Here is a 20,480-nt window from a genome sequence, read left to right as displayed (position 1 = left end):
AAAGTCTGCATCTCCATTCTCATTGTCGGCAGAAATTCTGAGCGCTATGGAAGATAAAGAGGTTTTTAAAATTTTTTTTATGGTAGAAGTACTGAGGATTAGCTTTTAACATTTACTTGTTGGGTTAAGCACAGACTCAGCTTCCAAAGATCTTATTCTTCAACAAGACTAGATTTTATAAAGAGGAACTGGGTCCGCCTTACCTGATGAATGCCAAGAGACTGTGGATGAAGATACGGGCTTGAACCCAGATCCGAACATGAACATTCCACATTTCTTGACCTCTCCAAGTCTCACTTTTTTCATCTATAAAACAGGACCTAGTAATAATCCCCAGCTCAGTCTTGCTAGTAGGTTAAAACAAGGTAACGTGTAAGAGAAGAATTGGGGTCAGTGCCCAGCGTGTGAGCTGTGTAGTCCCCTGCCTGACACTTGGATGATGTCAGCTGCAGGATGTAGTTCTGGAAGGGAAAGAACAAAGCTCATGAAAGGCTTTGCTTCATGAGAATTCTCTGAAGAAGGTCTTGGGATCTTGGACCAGAAAAGTTTGTTCATCAAGCTGTTTGTTGAATTAATTTGTGAGGCAGTTGGTGCAGCGTTCCCTGGCATGTTTGTGTAGAGCCAGGTCAAAGTTGAGTTCCTTCTCACACAAGTGCTTTCAGGTCTGTGCAGGAAGACAGTTCCAGTACTGAAACTCCCTGGACAGGCACCCTTGCAGATGTTAGAATTGCTTCTTAGAGCATCCCCTACACCTGGCCCAGGTTTATTGCAAAAAGGAAAGTACACTTTGTGTTTGGGGAACCATTTATATCAAGCTTCATTTCATGGCTTTCACGGAGATGGGTTGGTGGTTTTTGAACCTTTCTGGCCAACAGTACCTTCTCACTTGTGTATTCCTTGGTAAGAACTGCTATCCTTGTAAAACCCCTGCATCCCACGTGACCACTATGCTCTTTGATTCTGTTTTACTCCTAGTACAAGGGTAATAAAAATTCTGGAATACACATATCATGAAAATCTTATGCATAGATTTTCAAAAGCATTTGCCCCAGGGGTTGGCATAGTGGCAGAATGTGTTAAGCCATTGCGTGTGATGCCGGAATTGATATTTAAAGACTGGTTTGTGTCCCTGGTTTTCTGTTTCCAATCCAGTTCCTGTTAATGCAATTGGGAAAGCAATGGAGGATGGTGCAAACACCCATGTGGATATCTGGATGCAGTTCTGGGCTCCTGATTTCATCCTGGCCCACTCTCAACTTTTGTGGCTTTTTGGGGAATGAATAGGCAGGTGGAAGATCTCTTTACCTATCTCTCCCTCCCTCTCTGTTACTCTACTTTTCAAACAAATTTAAATTGTCTCTGCTTCAAAATAATTCTATTATTTTAATTCAATTTTCTTTGAACTTTTTGAAGCACTTTGTATCCCTAGGGTTTCATTTTATGGCTATAGAGGAATCTCTCCATTTAGGATTACCTTCCTAGTTTGCATAATTGGAAACCATAGTTCTTCACTACAATAGCAAGAACAGCCGTAGCTATTATTTGTCCAAAATGTTTTATGGGAATGTAAGAGTTATACCAGGAAAGGTAGGTAGGGAGGGCCCGGCGTGGTGGCCTAGTGGCTAAAGTCCTTGCCTTGAATGTGCCGGGATCCCCTATGGATGCCAGTTCTAATCCCAGCAGCCCCGCTTCCCATCCAGCTCCTGCTTGTGGCCTGGGAAAGCAGTGGAGGACAGCCCAGAGCCTTGGGACCCTGCACCCGTGTGGGAGACCCAAAGCAGGTTCCAGGCTCCTGAATTTGGAATGGTGCAGCACCAGGTGTTGCAGTCACTTGGGGAGTGAATCATCAGACAAAAGATCTTCTTCTCTGTCTCTCCCCTTCTCTGTATATCCGACTTTGTAATAAAAATAAATAAATCTTAAAAAAAAAAGGTAGGCAAGGAAGTTAAGTGAAACTGATGTGAGAAACCCTTGGTGGGTCACACTGGGAGATAAGGGATTCATCTTTAACATTCCATAGGGGCACGGGTCTGTGAGTTACAGGGAGTCGTCAGTAAGGGAATGAGTAATGGGAAGACGTGGAAGAAGAGTTGACAGTTATTTAAGAGGAAAGTGAGAAAGGACAAGCTGAGTTCTGGGAAGTGCTTAAAAGGCAAAGCTGATATGGCTGGCTGAAATTTGTCATGAAGCCAATCCTTTTGACATTAAACCTTTGCACAAGGGGGTGGATGTTTGGTCTCATACTTGAAACATGGTCTCACACTGAGCACCTGGATTCAATTCCTGGCCTCAATTCCTGACTGTAAGGTGGGCCCTGAGACAGCAGATGGAGATTCAAGTGATTGGATTCTTGACACCCGAGGGAGAGACCTGAATGTAGTCCCTCGCTCCTGGTTTTGGTCTAGTCTAGCTCCAGTCATTATGGGTCCCAGCAGAAGACAACTATGTCCCCTTGTAGCTGCATTTATCAAATTAACTTGCACCACGATAACCAGACAATGAGTAAAATGAGGACTGTATGATCCAGAAAAAAAAAAACTGAAAACCCAAAGAGCTTTACCCACAATTAAATTTTAAAGACATTACATGTAATGTTAGCATGAACAAACTGAGGAGTCATTTGGCTTTGCAGGGTGATAATGAGTAGAGTAATGAAAGTTGTGTGTGCTGTGCCTGTGGCTTGTTAGGGTGAGAATGATGTCATTTCTTCATTGAAGGTAGGAAAGTGTTCCAGGGACTGAGTAGGAGTTGAGTGTGCCTGTGGGTTCAGTGCCCAATGGAGAGGAGGATGTATAGATTTCTCCACGGTAATAGCAGTGAACCCTACAAAAAATAGGCATTTACACAGAGAAGTGTCAGGAGGAAGAACAAACAGAAGTTTGATGAAGGAGTCTGTGCTGCATGACTCGTGCTCAGGGCATTGCAGTAATTTGTCAAAAAAAAATCACCACATTTTCTCTCTCTCTCTCTCTCCATATATATATATATATACACACACACATACATACACACACATACATACATATATTCAATTACATTTTATAAACGTATTTCATTAATCCATTCACTTTGTTCAAATTAATTGATTGGAGCAACTTTTTGTGATTAGATTTAGTTTGATATATAAATATATTTAATATATATTAATCTAGAGGTTACATGTACTACCTGTTTTATAGTATAGTATATATGTTATAAAGCATAAAAATGAAAGTTTGACAGCCAACCAAGATCAAGATGAAACAATAATTCAAAACAATGGACATTATTGTTTTAGTAACAAAATCCATATGGAAAAATGAGTAATTTTAAGGGGGGCAAGGACTGAGTATATATCACCAGTTTTAGTGATTCATGAAATAGCAAGTCCATGATTTGGTTGTCAGTGAAGTTATGTTGGTGGCTGATTTTTTCATGACACGATTGAAAATGATGTCTTCTTGAACAATACAGGATTGCCTGAGTTTGCTAAATGGTAATTCATCCCACTGACTTTGCATGTGGTTCTCTTAGTTGGAATTCTGCTAGTACAGGCTTTCTCAGTGTTGACCTCGTTTTAAAAAAAAAAAATTTATCAGTATGGTTGCTTCTTTAGTTAAGAATCCACTGGAATTCTTCAGTTTGCTTCAGAGCTTTTCAAATCAGATTACAAATTCAGTTTCCTGGTTTCTATCTGCTTTCCTGCTATGGGAGCTGTTGTCAGTGGATTTCAAGTCTGATACATAGAAACAGTGTTGGGTCATGGAGCTTTGTCCATTAATGTTCTTATGTCTTGATGGCTTCTTATCTTTTCCATAAAGATTAATAGAAGCTTTCATATTTTCTTTCCTTACAACAGTTGATTGCCTGTACCGTCTTTAGTGGTACCAGCAAATATTCGAAACATTTTAGAGAAAAATGGTTTAAGTAACCAAATTACTTCCATTGTGTTAGTGGTTCTTCTTAATTTTAACAGATGCATGATTTTCAATTTGTCTACCCATTTCAGTACAAAATTATTCATCAGGCTTATATCTATGCCCAAGGCTGCGCAGTGTTTCTATTGTCCTTCCACACTTTGGACACCTGGTCCAATTCTGTTATGGTCACCTAGTTTTACCATTTTTTTTGCTGGCTGCTTTTGCTAATTTTGAAACTGTTTCACAATCAATAATTACTAGTGTATATTAATGCATTTGTCTTTCTTCATCATCTACCTTATTCTGGGTTTTCTTTTCATCTTAGTAAAGCACATACTGAAAAAAATGTTTACTTTTTGTGTTTAAAAAAGTATGAAAATGTTCGGGTTTGCTGACGAATGGCGGTCCCAACAGAATCTAAATTTGAAAATTGACAGTTGCTTTCAAGAGCTTGTCCTTGGCATCTGTAATTGTTCCTGAGACGTCTATGTTGGTCTCAGTGTCATGACTTTCTATTTCATTTTCCTTTTTTTCTGGCAGTTATTTTCCATAAGCATCTCTTCTTATCTCATGTCCACCTAATTTTTTTCCTATTTGGTTTTGATAAATGTCATGCCTTCACTCATCTCTTGGGGAAAAATATTAATTTAAAAATATTTGCTAAACTCTCCCATAACATTGTTATCATGAAGATTGAAATCTTATTTAGTTGATTATGATATTTATTTATTTTTAATATTAGCAATTTCAAGATATTTGGGGATTCAGCTAGTGCATTAGGCTTGTTTGCCTTTGCTTATGATTTTTATTCTCCTTCTCTGATAGTTTCACAGTTTTGAAATCAACCTCCCTTTGTGTCTCTGATCCTACAGTAAAGTCTCTCTTTCTCTTTAGTATTAACTTTTTTTAAAAAATGAAGAATCTTAGTATAGCAGTATCTGCATATTTGAGAGTGGTTGGGTGGAGGGATGGAAAGAGAGAGAAAGAAAGAGAGAGGGAGAAAGGAGTCAAAGAGAAATCTTGTATACATTGGTACACTCCCAGAAAGACTGCAACTGCCAAGCTGAAACCAGGAGGCAGGAACTACATTGGAATCTTCCACATGGGTACAGGGGCCATCTGTTGCTGCTTTCCAAGATGTATTATCATAGAGCTGGATAAGAAGTGGAATCTCTGGAAAACTAGCTGGCACCCAGATGTGGTATGCTGGCAAGCCATGACTCAACTTGTGTGCCAAGATGATGACCCCTAGTGAGATTTTCTGATGACACTTGGAGGCTGCTGTTGCATTTTGAAGGGATCTTAGCGATCCGGTATAAACGCCAAAGCATAACTTGATAATGAATATTTATTCTTTCTTTTTTCATCTGGGAACAGCAAGGTCAGGGCTCTTTGTTCAAGCTGAACTGGTCTTTCTCCTTTCTTCTGTGGAGCTCTTTGAAACCCGTCCCTGCCCGGGAGCTGCACATTTGGCCTCCAGCCTTTGTGTCTGTGTTTACATGGTAAACCCAGCCAACAGCTTACTTGATGCTTTGAATTTTTTCCCCCCTTCATAACTCATGGAAATGGTTATTGAAATTTCTGAGCCCAACTGTGACCTACCTGTTGAACATTTTCTCTCTTACTGCTATGGGCTCACAGCAATGGGATGCTGTAATTCATCTGCTTCTGTTACTACAGTGAAATACAGTGTAGAGTAACTCTACAGAGAAAAGGTTGATTTAGTTCACAGTTTTGGAAGGATCAGATGGTCCTTTTAGTTTTGGAAGTTCAAGTCCAGAATCAGATGGTCCTGTTAGTTTGGCATTTGCAGGAGGATCACAGTGTGAGCCAGGAGGTAAAGAGGTTCTATCTGATTCAGTCTTGTAGAACCAATCCTCTTGTGAGAACTATGTTCTAGGAGTTTGCCTTCCATGGCCTAAGGAGCTTTACTTGGTCCACCTCTGAAATACCATGACTAGATTAAATTTCTATCCTCTTACTGCTTTTAATTCATGACTTCAAAGTTTTTAAAATCTATTATTCTTATTTGAAAGACAAAGTTACAGAGAGAAGGAGAGAGACAGAGACCTTCCATTCGCTGGTTCACTCTCCAAATGACTCTCAGCGCACTGGACCTGAGCCAGTGTGATGTCAGCAACCAGAGTCTTCTTCCAGATATCCATGTTGTGCAGGGGTCCAAGGATTTGAGCCATCCTCTGCTGTATTTCCAGGCCATTAGCAGGGAACTGGATTGGAAGTAAAGCTGCTGGGACTCAAAGCTGTACTCAGATGGGATGCGGTTGCCGCCAGCAGAGACTAACCCTCTTTTACCACAGCACCAGATTTTAGTGTTGAAACATCTACATGTGTTTAGGAGCAATCTTGTTGAAGTCATAGCGGGTGTCATTCCGATACCTACCTGCCATACCACTGTGACCAAAGGCCCAAACTCACCGGGGGAGTGTGTTCAGCAGACAGTGTTCTATTGAGGTTTAGACACACCGGGCCATTGAAGTACACTGAGGAGTGTCATGGCCTCTGCATTGAGATGTTGTTTAAGGCGTTAAATGAGATAAGAAGTCTTAATCCAAGGACTACCAACAAAGGAATAGAAAGAAATGTTTACAAGTCCCGCTATATTACAATGGAAGAGAACCCTCAAGAGGAGAATGGTTAGGAGCAGTGGAAAACACAGCCTGCCAAGTAAGTCTTGTCCTAAAATTCACAAAGTAGAGCACCAGAATAATGGCCAATGGTTCTTTGCCCAGACCTTCCTGGAAAGACTATTGCAAAATATTTTTTGTTGTTAATATTTCAAGGATTTTGTGTCATATTTAAGAGAATTACAAATCCAAGTACTTTGCTCATCAAAGAATCTGTATCCAGTAGCTGTGTGTATAAAAAGCCATGGCTGAGTGTTTTCAGAACAGATTTCCAGTAAAATTTGTTCCAAAACTGGGAGCAAGCTTTCTCATGGGTGGCCAATATTCCTGCACATCTTTATTTCTTAAATTGAATCAGAAAGTGAGAGATCAGACAGGCTTTTCTGGATGCCCAAGGGATTTGCGAGGCCACGCCATAAAATTATTTGGGCAAATTGTGTGCCAAGTTTGTCTGTTCTAAGGAAGGAGTCTGACTTGGTAGAGAAGGATCCCAACCCATTCTCTGAAAGCCAAAGCACGTTATTTTTAGACTGATTTCGTACTTCTTCTGACCCTTGGACAGGGTTTCTGGATTGTGGTCCGTAGCATCCCCTTGCGCTGCCTTTTGCTTCCCTGGGTTTGGATTTCAGTTAGGAAAGGCAGAGTGTTATTGTTGCCAGCTCTTTTCTGAGTCCCCCAACAAGTGCTAGTGTCTCATAGGAAGTTATAAAAAATGAGGCGGTGTTGTGGTATGGTGGGTTAAGCTGTTGCCTGCAACATCTGCATCTCATTTAAGTGCTATTTTGAGTTCTGGCTGCTCCACTTGCCATCCGGCATCCTGCTAATGCACCTGGGAAGGCATTGGATGCTGGCCAATGTGTTTGGGCCACTGCCGTGCATTTAGGAGACCCAGATGGAGTTTCAGCTTCTTGGCTTTCACCTGGCACAGTGCCAGCTATTACAGCCATTTTGAGAATGGACTAGCAGATCTAAAATCTCTTGCTCTTTCGCCTCTGTCAGTCTGACTTTTAAATAACTGAAAATTTAAAAGGAAAATGAAAACAAGCAGAACTTCCCTAGGAAGCTGAGGTACTTCTCTTACTTGAAACTGAGACAGTGTTTGTAGTAGAGCTTATGGAGAAAGATGGTAACAATATGCTTGATGGTATATTTGAAGGTGCGGGACACCATGGTCAATCTTGCTGTTGCTACCTTAGCTGCACAGGCCTGGCATCTTGGGCAGTCTCCTAACATACCGGATGTGAGGGTACTTCTCTTTGAGGAGGGAGGGGCAATAGGAGTACTTTGCAAACAGTCCTTCAAGCCGTACTAGCCTGAACAAGTTAACCTGACTCTAAGCAAGCTGAGGTATATATAAGTTTTCAAAATTTTCTGGAATTTAAGTCTTATTAAAAACTGGATTTGAAATGGGTTTTGGGACAACAAAATAAACTTTTTTTTTTATTTGAAAGTCATGGGGTCGGCACTATAGCACCTACATGGTAGACCCAGAGACCCTGGCTTCCAATTGGCTCAGCTCCAGCAACTGTTGTTGCCACTTGGGGAGTGAGCAATCAATCATGTGGAAGACTGGTGTGTGTGTGTGTGTGTGTGTGTTTCTCATCTCTCTGTAATTTTGCCTTAAAAAATAAAAATAAATAAGAAATAGGATGAAGAAGACCTATCTTCCATCCATTTGTTCCCTCCCCAAGTGCCAGGTCAAAGTTGGAAACTAGATCCGGGTCCCCACGTGGGTGCAAAGATGCAACTAATGAATGCATCCTTTGCTGCCCTCCTGGGGCACGTTGGTGAAAAGCTGGAATCCAGCGTAGCTAGGCCTCAGGCAATCTGGTTGGGAGGTAGGCATCCAGAACTCCATCCTCACTGCTGCACTGTCTTGGTTATCAAATCGAAGAATGCTCAAGATTCTTTTAAAAATGGCATAGATTTTGCTTAGAACCTGCAATTCATTTGTCATTAGGGACTGTTAATAAAACCTGAAAGTTACATTTTGAATTGTAGACAAAACTAATATAAATATGTTCCTACTTGTACTTCCAAGAGCTGATACCTTACTGTTCCTTAACAAAATTCTCAGATCTGATGATATATCTTCCCTCTGTTTTTCATACTTATTTCCCTGCCAAGTATTTTTTTCCTCAAAAATAGTTAATTTGCCCTAGATTTCATGCTGATGACACTCACTCTAAGGTAGTTGGCAAGTCTTAATCAGGGCAAGTAGTTGAAGAGTGTAACTCAGAGTGATGTTAGTTTTATGAGAGCCAAGAAATTGTTTTTAATATGAGAAATTTTTTTTAAAAATCATGAGTGATATTTCTTTAATTCTGTGGCATACTTAACATCACAAGGATAAAAATCTAAGGGCAAAATCACTGAGAAACTCAGCTTTTTTTTTTTTTTTTTTGGAAGGAAACATCTCTAAACTAAAATGGACATAATACGTGAAAGGTTTTACTTAAACTGTAGAAGAACCTCAAATCTATGGGAAAACCTGAAATGGCATCAAAACCAGAAAGACTTACTGTTAGAAGTTGCTGCAATAGAGACAAAATTATAAGGAATTCAGTGCTTACACAAATGCTTAACAATGAGTTGCTTTTGTAACACTTTGAACTGATTTTTTTAACTTGTCAAAATTAAAAACCTGTAGAACCCTCTTGCCCTCATGTACTGTGAATTCATCATATTGTAAATCAGATAATCTGGGAATGCAGAGAACGGAGTTGTACTGGCCTGATGTCGTCACAGCAGAAGAGTCAGCACAGGGCTGCAGCTCCCAGCTTAGCCCCGTGCTCTGATACCAGAAAGGAATTTTGCTGCCTTTCAGGGTCATCTTTACATGACCAAATTTAAAAAAAAATGTGAAATGGGTTTTCCTGAGTTAATACATGTTTCTTCATCTTCAAATTTATGAGTTAGAAAGCTGTGAATTGTAGTTTGCTGTAATCTCCCTGGCCTCTTTTGATGATTGTTTCTTGTGTTACAGTGGCATTTAGTGCAAGTCCTTTGTATTTCTGTGTTGGGAGAAGAGGGCAGAAAATCGGGCCAGAAATGGGAAAATGAGTCATGATGAAAACCAAAATGAAGTGGCAATATTCAGCTCCTTAGCATTTGTTTAGAGGAAGAGATGTTAATTGAGTCTTTATTTTTAAATGTTTTATCTGCTGCTCCCTGCCCTCCCCACCACCAACAATCAAAACACTTTAAAATTTTAATTTGAAAACTTGCCCAGTCATTCAGTGATGTCAGTGATAAAGGCAGGACCGTATTTAGACTGGCCCCAAAGAAAGCACGACTTATTGTATGTTGAAAGCTTCTCTTTTACCTTTTCATTATCTGTGCCTCTTCCTGCTCTTGTTTGCTCTGGCATCTTCTGGAACGCACTGTTTTGCATAGCTTGTGCACTTTTCTGTTTTTTCCTGAAATGTGCAGCAGTCTCAACATTGCAGAGATTTTTTTTTCCTCTTTCTTCCCCCCCCCCCCCCCCCTTTTCCTTTGCTTAGAACAGAGGTGGAAATCCCAGGGGATTCAAGTACCCACTTGATAGGCTCAGTCTCTCTTAATCAGCCTGTAATGGAGCTAATGGCTGTTTGTCATCCTTGGAGATATAAATTTCCTGGCGGTGTCTCCTGCAGACAGTGCATGGAGGATGCTCTGTGTGCCAGCAAGCGCTGATAATCAGCAGAAGGGCAGGGTGCTTCATTAGCCGGAAGAGCCAGGGCTTGCCGGCTGCCAGGCTACACACAGAACTCTCCTCGACACTGCTGAGACATGGACCACGCCGGTAGGTAGAACAAATTTCCCTTTGCAGTCTGCAGCCCTTGCTGCTGCAGCTTTGCTTGTGTTTTGCTTCCTTCCTGCCCCAGAATGGTCAAGGCTGGGGGACACGCAGTGCATTCTCCCTGATGTATTGTCTGTGAGTCGATTGGTGTCTGCTTGGAAGTTTAGGAGCAGGGAATGCAGATTATCATGCCAAATTCACCTTTTGGAAGGCTGCACTGTTTTTATTTAGACTGTGGGAAGCGTGCTGTTTGATCCTTTTGTGCTCAGCTCAGAGGGTGAAAATGCATTTGGTTAATGGAAAAACTATTTCTGTGGGATGGCAAGAGGTAGATGAAGTTAATAGTAAAGAACTAAACAGTGTTTTCCCCCCAAAAACTACTATACTATGCACCATATTCTAGTTTCAAAATCCTTTGATCTGATGCTTGCATCTCTATTCTAGGGTACAATGTGGAGGAAAAATGTTTCAGTATCCTCTGAGATTTCAATTTCAGAGTGTGGACCTTGGTGGTCAGTCATGTGCCTTTGGACAGTCTATTTGCTTTTCATACTTTTACCGTCAGGTAGGGAAAACAGATCAGGTACCTTCTATGAATTAATTGATCAAATGGTTAACACAAAGGCAATTCTCTGGTGGGACTTTTTCCTTCTCCCTTTGCGTGATTGAAGTTTTCAAGGATAACTCAGTGAGATTGCTTCCTCTTTTGGTGTGATCAGCATTTTGCTCAATGCCCCTTTCCACCCGGCTATGTTCTTGATTCTCTGGCTCCTGAAACTCCTTAGTTGAGGTTTTTCAGCTGCTGGCAGCTGTGCAGTGAGGCCTCTGGAACCTTGAGATCTTGTCAGCTCTTCTAAGAAGCTCCATCATGGAGATCCTTCTGTGCCCAAAGACCACCCATCAGTGCTAAACCATATTTGTGGATGAAATTGGGCTATTCCGGTATCTGTGCAGGTGGCATGGGCAAGCAAAGATTTTGAAGGCAGCATGTTTTCAGGTTTTTTTTTTCAAGGACAAGCTTACGAGGAATGAAATTCTGTGTCTAAAATAATCTTGTCTTTTGAGCTGGAAGGCTTTGCAGTAAATTGGAGCAGTATAATGTCGGGGCTGGAGATGTAAGGGAAAGGGGTGTGCTGTAGTAACAGTAGTAGGCAGTAGCTGCATTCAGGTAGATCCATGTTGCCCCCATCTGGGTCATTAAACAACAATACCATCAGGTTTAGCATCCAAGCATGCAGGGATGGTATTCCACAACAAGGCACAATCTGAAGGGTTTCTGAAAGCTTTTCTAATTGCAGCAGTTATGCACGTAAAAAATAAATAAGTAAATCAGAACCCCAATTTAGCCTCATTTAAAACTTCTGCCACCCACAATTAATTATACTGATGTTCTGAAAGAATTATCACATTAATTCAAGTAAACGCCTTTCTTGACTGACTCATGTATGTATTTAAAGACCATATAAGAAAAGGAAAGGAACTTGGTAGTAGCCTCTGGAAGTTTAAAAAGCAATGGAGGGTCATCACCCCTTTTCTTGGCTAAGTGTTGGTACAACTTGTGGTTATATTGCTTAACCTTGTTAAATGCCATTAACTGGATACTTCTGCTTCTGACAAGCTGACAAATATACACTGGCAGCAATTTCTATATAATTTTGAGTTTTAACTTTTAACCCCAGCTTTAGACACTGCATATATATATATATGTACATATGTGTGTGTGTGTTTGAGTGTGTAAACACTTTTGTGTTTGAACAGAAAAACAGGCTTTTAAATTATATTGCCTGTGTATTTCTGAAATAACATCTTCTAATGACTTATCATTGGCTGTGAATAATCATCTTTCATGTTTTTTCCCATGATGTAAGCAACTTCTTTATTATGAGGGAGATAGAAACACCCATTTATCTCTCTCTTTATTTCTTTCTCTCTCATGTACACATACATTTCAATAAAGTGTATTGAATGCATTTCAGATAAAGTGATAAGTTGCCAAAAAAGGAGAAATCTGATATATTATTTTTAACATTAAACCAAGAGACCCAATGATCTTGGAACACTGTTGTTTCACCAACTTAACTTAAACAATGTAAAAATGTTGAATATTTGCCTTCATTTTCTTGTAATAGAAATGGGTTTGGGCAGTGGGCTTAAGAGCCTGCAAGTCAGAACTGAGGGACAGTCCCCACAATCCGATCACCTGTCCTGAGGAGGCAGGCTGACTTCCAACAAAGCTTTTTGCTGTAGGTTTAGATCATTGTTAGAAACACAGAAATGGGTACAGACAAACCAAATGCTTCTAATGTATTCAAATCACATAGAACACTGCATCAGAAATATTTGTGTGTGGTTTCTGTTATTAACAAGTAAGGAAAGAGGAGCCACTGGGGACTCTGCCCTGTCGGTGGGGGTGTGCACATTTCACAGTTGTGCTGCTCTGAATCTGTCTAGTCTCCTGTAGTAGCAAGGAGCTGGCATTCCTGCTCGCTCTGAGAAGGAGACATCCCTTCCCCGTAATTGCTGGCTTAGGTATTCCTGTAAAAGCTTTTCCTGGAATAACAATAAAATATTTATCAAATTGTGTATGTGGAATATGTCAGGGCAATCTTAGCAATCTCAACCACCCCCCACCATCCCCACCACCCTCTGCTGCTCTCCCAACCTTCCCACACCACTGTGGCTGTTGTTCCTAGAAGTTATATAACAGAGCAGAGAGATGGTCCTTGGTCATTGCATACCCATGGACACAGTGACAGTCCAAATTATTCTGCCGGAGCATTCATGTCTGTATGTACTTTCTCCACCCGAATTTCATCAAGTGGTTACCCATGAATGAGTTGTAAAAGAGCTGGCAAGGCAGAGTTGATTGGCAGTATGTGATGACGGTGTTTTGAAATGTTACTCTACATTTTACAAGGGCAGAATGTTGTAAACCATTGTGCAGCATTTCTCAGGTTTATTTTTCCTTGCTTGAGACTGTGATATTTCAGTTACCATGTGCGGGTCATACAGGGCACACTCATTTGCAGCAGAAGTGACCGCTGCCGAGAGCTCCCATTCTTTCCCTTCACATTCTGTTCTAGTGCTTCAAGTGCTTTTGCCTCTTGATGTGCAGTTACTGGCTCTGGGAAGTTCACTGCCTAGTAGCTGCTACGTAAGAGACTGCTGGTGACTTGGAGGCACATTAGACAAAAGTTTATAATGGGACTGTCAAGAGCATGAGATCATGCTAGATGAGGCTGCCATTCTGATAACCATGAACAAGTTGTATCAACTGTGCATGCATTGATTTTCTTGTATAAATGGTGACAGTAATTATGTCCTAACATTCTTGTGAAGTGAAAATAAGGTAAGATGTGTAAAGATTTTGGTAGAATGGGTGACAAATGACAATGGTCAATGCATACTTGGAAAATCAATGAGAAAATCAAAGCAGGCTGCTTTAGGAACCACTTTATGCACTGGCAGGTCAACTCTGAAAGCAACGCTGATGAGAATGCTCACAAGTAAGCAGTCTTGAGCCAGCGATCCGGTCCCATGAGTGCGGCTGGACGTGGGTGTGGATGGTGCATGGGGATGGAATTGAGACAGAAACACATCTGTGGAGCCTGATGAGTGGGTGTGGAGTCTGGTAGAGCCGGGCCAGCCAGAGCAAATCTTTGAGGTTTCTAGTTTGAGACAGTATTCTTGCATTATGGAGCACAGTATAAGTTTTGAGGGAAAGAACCTGAATTCTGTTTTGGCCTACTAGTCACACAGCTACACAGTGATAACTTTTGAAAAAATTATTAGAGATGGGTGGAAAGACAGAGCTTCCATCCACTAGTTCATTCTCACATGCATGCAATGGCTGGTACTGGGCTGGGGCCAGAACTGAAGCTGGTTGCTGGACATACCAAATTCCCATATGAGCAGCCAGAAACCATGCTTGAGCCCCATGGCTGCTCCCTGGAGGCTGTGCTACCAGGATGCTGGAGTTGACAGTCACTCTGTGATCAAACCCAGGCACTCCATCCTAACTGGGATTTTAGCTGTCAGATAAAATGTCTGTTCCAGTAACTTTCATTTACTGAAAAATGTATACACCCACCCACACATAATCCCTAACTATTTATGGATTATACAGGCTTGTTATTTGTTTGGTTTCTTATCCCCAGTTTAACATCTTCTCTTATATACACTTTGTTCAGCCCAGTAAGCCCAATAACAGCTGACACTTGCCCCCAGCCTGTGGCAGATAAGATAGGCTAATGTTGAGAAAGGAGGTTTTCAGATGGCTCATCTTTCTACACAGGTGGAAATTAAACCAGGCCCAGAGAAACATGGTCCTAAGCACTGAAAGAATTTGGGTAGAGGCCAGAGTGTTATATAAGAAAATATACACACAATGACTTCATTCCAACTGGTTCACACTTTAATAGGACAATCCAGCTTGGCAGAGTAGGCTGCCATCCCAAAGTTCCCAAGCAGCTAAGGAGAGTAACTCAGGAGAATCGCCTAGTGGAGCAGGCTTGCCATGTGAATTAACTTGTTTGAAGGAGGATAACATCTAGAACATTTGGTTATGTTTGCAAACTATGTTTAGTTCAATTTATGTTTTTCCTCTAATTCTCTATTGTCATGACACCTTGGGTTTAGTACCTATGATTCTCTAATCATATCAGTGTATGTGATTCTATAAACCATGATATTTTGGAGAAACATGTTATATAGATACATACATAATATGCGTGTATACATTTGCAGGTGTATACTTTATAATTGTGCTTGTGTGTATTCTTTGGTTGAAGAGTACTCAGCTTTGATACAGGAAATGTGACATGGCTAACTCTTTTAATAAATATAATACAAATTATAATGGATTTTTATTTTCTAATTAAAAATTTATCCTTTGAAATTTTTCCTATAGTGTAAATATTTTTAAAAATTAATTTATTAGAAAAGCAGAGAGAGAGAGAGAGTACTCTAATCTGCTGGTTTACTCCCCAAATGTCCACAGGCACAACATCCAGGCCAGGCCAAAGCTTGCAGCTAGCGACTCGAACAGGGTCTCCCATATGAGTGTCAGGGGTCCCAGGACTTGAGTCATCACAGCTCCCTCTTGGGGTCTGCAGTAGCAGGAATCTGGAGTCAGAAGTGGAGCTAAGGCTTGAACCCAGGAACCCCCAGATGGGAGGTGGGCCTCCCAAATGGTATCTTCACAGCTGAATCAAATGCCTGCCCTGGTATTTATTAATAAATATTATTTTTAAAGATTTATTTATTTGAAAGGCAGAATGACAGAGGGAGAGACAGATTTTTCCTCTGCTGGATCACTTTCTAAATGGCTACAACAGCCAGGGATGGGCCAGGCCGAAGCCAGGGGCCTGCAATTCTACCTGAGTCTCCCACTTGGGTGGCAGAGCTGAGACACTTGAACTACCATCTTTTATGTCCCAGTTTTGTTAGCAAGGAGCTGGATCAGAAGTGGAGTAGCCTGCACTCGGCTTTATGACGTGGGATCCTGGCCTAACATGCTTTGCCACAATGCTTGCTCCTGGGCATTTTATTAACTATTGGAAAAACACTAGCAATGTTTTCCTTTGAATTTATTGTAAAGTCTATTTTGCCAACTTATCATTTCATGATTCATCAAATAACTATTTTTAGAGCACCCGGGATTCATGTCAAAGACATTTTTCTGTGCAAAATATTAAAATTTAATAAATACGTCTTTTGAAACATCAATGGACTTGTGGCTGTTGCTGAAGGACTAAAATATTGTAATAATAGGGGGAAACTAGTGAGGGTGGGGAAAATGTGGGGGTGGAAGGGGAAAGCCCTGCGCCCATGGAAAGATATCATGAAAAATAAAATAAATAAAAATAAATATCTGCTTTTAAAATGCTAATATTATTGCAGAAATCTATATTTGCTAAAATAAGAAGGAAAAGTATGCTCAGGGCAGAACACTAATCTACTCTAAAAGTGGCATTAAATTTCTCCTTAGGTTTCTTTTTTCTTTTTCTTTTCTTTCTAAAGATTTATTTATTCGTTCTGAAAGAGATACAAAGAGAAGGAGAAACACACCCACAGAGATTTCTATCTGTTGGTTCACTCTCCAGATGGCTGCAACAATCCAGACGAGCAGCCAGGAGCTTCTTCCAGGTCTCCCATGTGGCTGGCAGGGGCCCCGGCATTTAGGCCATCTTCTGCTGCTTTTGTTTTAGCAGAGAGCTGGATGGGAATGGGGGCCAAGCAGGATACAAAGTGCCAGCATCTCAGGGAACAGCTTTATCCATTACTGTCCACAGCTGCCCCCTCTTCCTAAGTTTGTTCTGCTTGTAGAGTGACCTGGCCTCCTGTGACTCAACTGGCAGATCTGGTTCACAAGCTTGCAGAAGCAGAACAAAGACATTGTTTTTAAAACAAGATTTCAGATCATCGGAATTTGTCCTGGGTGTTTCTTTCTTTCTTTTTTTTTTTCCTTTTTCTGCACAACCATTCATCTTTCCAAAGACAAAAGAAATTCTGATTTTTGTGTGTTTTTAAGATAAAGCAAGAATGTTTGTCAAATGGGTTTGATCAGAAAGAGCCATAGGAAGAGAGAGAACCAGCAAGGATGCATTTTGGTGACAGAAAAGGGAAATCAATAATCCAGAGTTTTCTAAGTTATGAGTCATTCAATATTAATTCTAAGAATTTAGTAAATAGACCTGATTAGAACTGTTGAGCATAACCGTAGATTTCTTAGCATGCTGAAAAACACAAACCCATAAAAGTAGCTTATAAAATTCCTTGTCAGTACTAATATTTGCATTACTAAGCTACACTACAGAATGAATGTGGTTATTTCTTGATTTTGCTTTAATGAGTTATTTACTGGAAAGCAGAGTAACACACAGGGAGAGACAGAAGAAGTTAGTGAGAGAAATTTTCCATCCACAGTTTCACTTCCCAAAATGGCCCCAAAAGCTGGGGTGTGGACCAAGCCAACGTCAGTAGCCTGGAACTCCATTCGCATCTCCCTGGTGTGTTGCCACGATGCTCTGGCCCATCGTCCTCTTTCTGAAACACATTGGCAGGGGTAGGAATGGTAGTGAATAGTAGGGATTTGAATTGATGTCGTATGTCCCTTTTATACCCTGCAAGCAGTGGTTTAACCACTGTACTAGAACACTGCTCCCCATATTTCTTAATTATATTAACAAGTTTCTGTTATATTAATAGGTTCTCCAAGGAGTACTTGCTTATAAGGCAGTTAATTCATACCTGGGAATCACTGTTAGAATTTCTTCATTCTTATTTTTGCTTTCCATGCTCACTTTTGTTTTCTTCAATCAAATTGTTCTCAACTTCCTGGTACCTAACACAGGAAGCCAATTTTGGTAACCAGCAAACTATTCACTTTCATGCATGTTAATGTTTATTTAGAAATTAAATATCTGTATCATTCATTCATTTCCAAGTTTTGTCTTCCTCCACAGCCTGTGGGGTATTTCATTGCTCATCAGCCTTATCATCCGATGAAGTGAGGAAAGACTTTTACCTGTTTTGTGAAAGAGTGAAATTCAATGGTAGCAATAAGTTTAGAGGAACAATGTACAGATTTTACTTTTCTAAGTAACATTTCAAATAAATTATGAAATGTAAATCTCAAAGTTCTATTTTTACAAATCTTTTACCAAGAGCGTATTTAACAAAGGTTAGTCATGTTTAACTAAATAGTAAGTGCTTTGAAAGGGAGGCAATTTTTCTTTTAATGGCTCCACGAGCTAGGTACCAAATAGTATTTTACGGATCACATCTTTCATATTTGTGATTATCCTGTATTATTTTTCTCAAATTACACAGGAGGGAAGTAAAGCTAAACAAGAGCTTACCTGATAAATAAGTGGGTGATTAACAAATTTCAGTACTTTTTTCTTGCCATCTTTCTATTTTTAGTTCTAAAAAGCTCTAATATACAAACGTGCACATATTTCTGGAGTACTATGTGATTTTTTTAAGTAAAAATATTGTACCTTGCTCAATCAAGGTAAATATATTTATCCTTTCAAACACTTAACATTTCTTTATAGTGAAATGTCCAAAATCCTGTGTTCTAGGTTGCTTTTATAAGGAAACACACTGTACATGAACATTATCTGCGGTCACCCGACTATGCAGTAGAACACCAAAACTTCTTACTCCTAGCTGGTTGTTGCCTGGTGCTCATTAATCAAGCCTTTCTACCTGCATTTTTCATGTTATCATGTTGCTTTGAGAGTGGACATTCTTGTATCTTTCAAAGCATCAAGCACAGTGCCAGAGCTATAGTAAAAGCATAACAAATGTTTTCAATTGAACTCAGATCAGGCATTGAATTAATCTGCAGCAATTATTCCAGTAGGAAATTAATTTTGAAATATCAGTGTCAAAGGTGATCTAATCACATATGCAAATACTTTATTAGCAACAAGTCAGTTCATGAGTAAGGTGTGAAGTGCTTCTTTCATAAGCATTCACACATTTATGATAATTTACAGAATAGAATGCTTTTGAGTACTCCACCCACTACTTTACCACTATAAAAACATCATTCAAAATTTTCACTGAAGGGTGTGATAATATTGCGATCATTAATAGAAATGATGAAAAAAAACCCTCCAGAGGTTTTTTTTTTTTTAAAGATGTATTTACCTATATTGACCCACAGAGAGATTTACCATTTACTTTTATTGACATGGAGATTTACCATCCACTGTTTCACTCCCCAAATGGCCACAGTAGCTGGAGCTGATAGAAAACATCTTTCTGGAATCCAGAAGAACATGTACCTTCTTTCATGTTGCAGTGAGATCAGGGTTAGAGAGGTGGTCTCTTGTCTCATTTGTCACAACTGTGCATGACGGCTTCTGTTTCTTTCATCAATACTTAGCACGTTAGATTTCCTCATAACTCTTCAAATTCTGTATTACTCCGAAGGCCTGAAAAACATCCAGTAAGCATTCATTTCATCTAAATTACGCCAGGAGAAGCCCGGTTTTCTCAGCAGACCGGCTGGCTCTCCTGCTGTTGACAGCAAAGGCCTTCAGAATTGTTTTGAGAAAACAGCACTTTAATCATCTTTCTAAGAGCTATGTCCACCAGCCAGCTATCCTCCAAAACAACTTGGACTTCCTCGCATTTGCTCCACATATTTAGCTTATACCTTGTGGCTGAACGTTAGAAGCAAGAGTTTCTCTCTGAGACCTGAATGATGCAGTCTTGGCATCAGTGTAAAGTCAGATCCTGACATTCGTTGCTATTAGCAACCAACCGTGCTTGACCTGCTCTCCGACACCTCCAGTTTGCTTGCCCTCTCATATCTGCTCTCCCTGGGCCATTCTACACTCACAAAGCATGCGTGTTTCTCATCCGTGTTTCTGCTGGTTTTCCATGTAGAATGCCTCTCTTCCTCACCCTGCAGCCGTTCCTTTGTGTACACCTCTTGGAAATGTTTCCAGGTGCCTTTCTCTGTGCCGGATGCAGACCACCCAAACCAGCACCAATGTGCTCATTAGCATGGAAATGAAGGATGAGAAAAATTCAATGTCAATCATGACTAGACAGAATTCTTGGATTGCAGGTAGTACTGCAAAGATCATAAGCTGTTCATTTCGGAGAAGGAGGGGGAGCAGGAGGGCCACTCTAAACTGGACAATCAGGGAAGACTTCCTGAAAAGTGTGGGAACTGACCTCAGAGTGCAAAGGAACCAGCAAGGGGAAGGGTTTCATGAGCTGCCTTTACAAACACACAAGAGAAATTGGCTGGCTGTTTGAGCAACAGGAAACCAGGCTGGCACAGCTGAAGACTGATGGAGGCAGGTGCAGAACATCACAGACCGCTTGCGAAAGGCCCTGAAGTTTGGCTGCTACTCTACGGCTCTCAGGGACCTGTGGAGGTTTTCACTGTCCACGATTAGTGAGTGGAAAGAAGCAGGCATGGAAGCCCCTGAGCGTGAAACTCTTGCGGAAGGTCCTTGATGGAGACAATGAGGTGGGGAAGGAACTTGCTGCATCTCCAGCCACACATCCCATCCTGCGGCATGGATTCACCTGCTCGCCACATCTTGATTTTCCTCAGAGCATTCATAGAATTTCTCACCCCATTTTCTATTTAACTGATGTCTGTCAGAGTTTCTCCCTCCCCTC

General features: G+C 40.6%; 1 protein-coding gene across 6 annotated transcripts in view; it reads left to right on the top strand.

Annotated features, from left to right (window-relative positions):
* The window catches only part of PHACTR2 (phosphatase and actin regulator 2), a 264,714-nt gene that overhangs the window by 63,465 nt on the left and 180,769 nt on the right, over positions 1-20,480 (top strand). Inside the window, exon 1 of one of the 6 annotated variants that reach the window (XM_058668637.1) lies at positions 10,096-10,328. The exons of the other annotated variants lie outside the window; for them this stretch is intronic. Within the exon in view, the coding sequence (XP_058524620.1) occupies positions 10,316-10,328 (13 nt within the window). The 5' untranslated portion in view covers positions 10,096-10,315. Of the gene's footprint in view, positions 1-10,095; positions 10,329-20,480 lie in introns of those variants that run through there. 6 annotated transcript variants of the gene reach the window in all.

Source organism: Ochotona princeps, chromosome 1 (assembly GCF_030435755.1).
Source record: "Ochotona princeps isolate mOchPri1 chromosome 1, mOchPri1.hap1, whole genome shotgun sequence".
Classification (NCBI taxonomy): domain Eukaryota; kingdom Metazoa; phylum Chordata; class Mammalia; order Lagomorpha; family Ochotonidae; genus Ochotona; species Ochotona princeps.
Note: the sequence above shows the minus strand (reverse complement) of the source record. Positions and strands in the feature narration are given on the sequence as shown.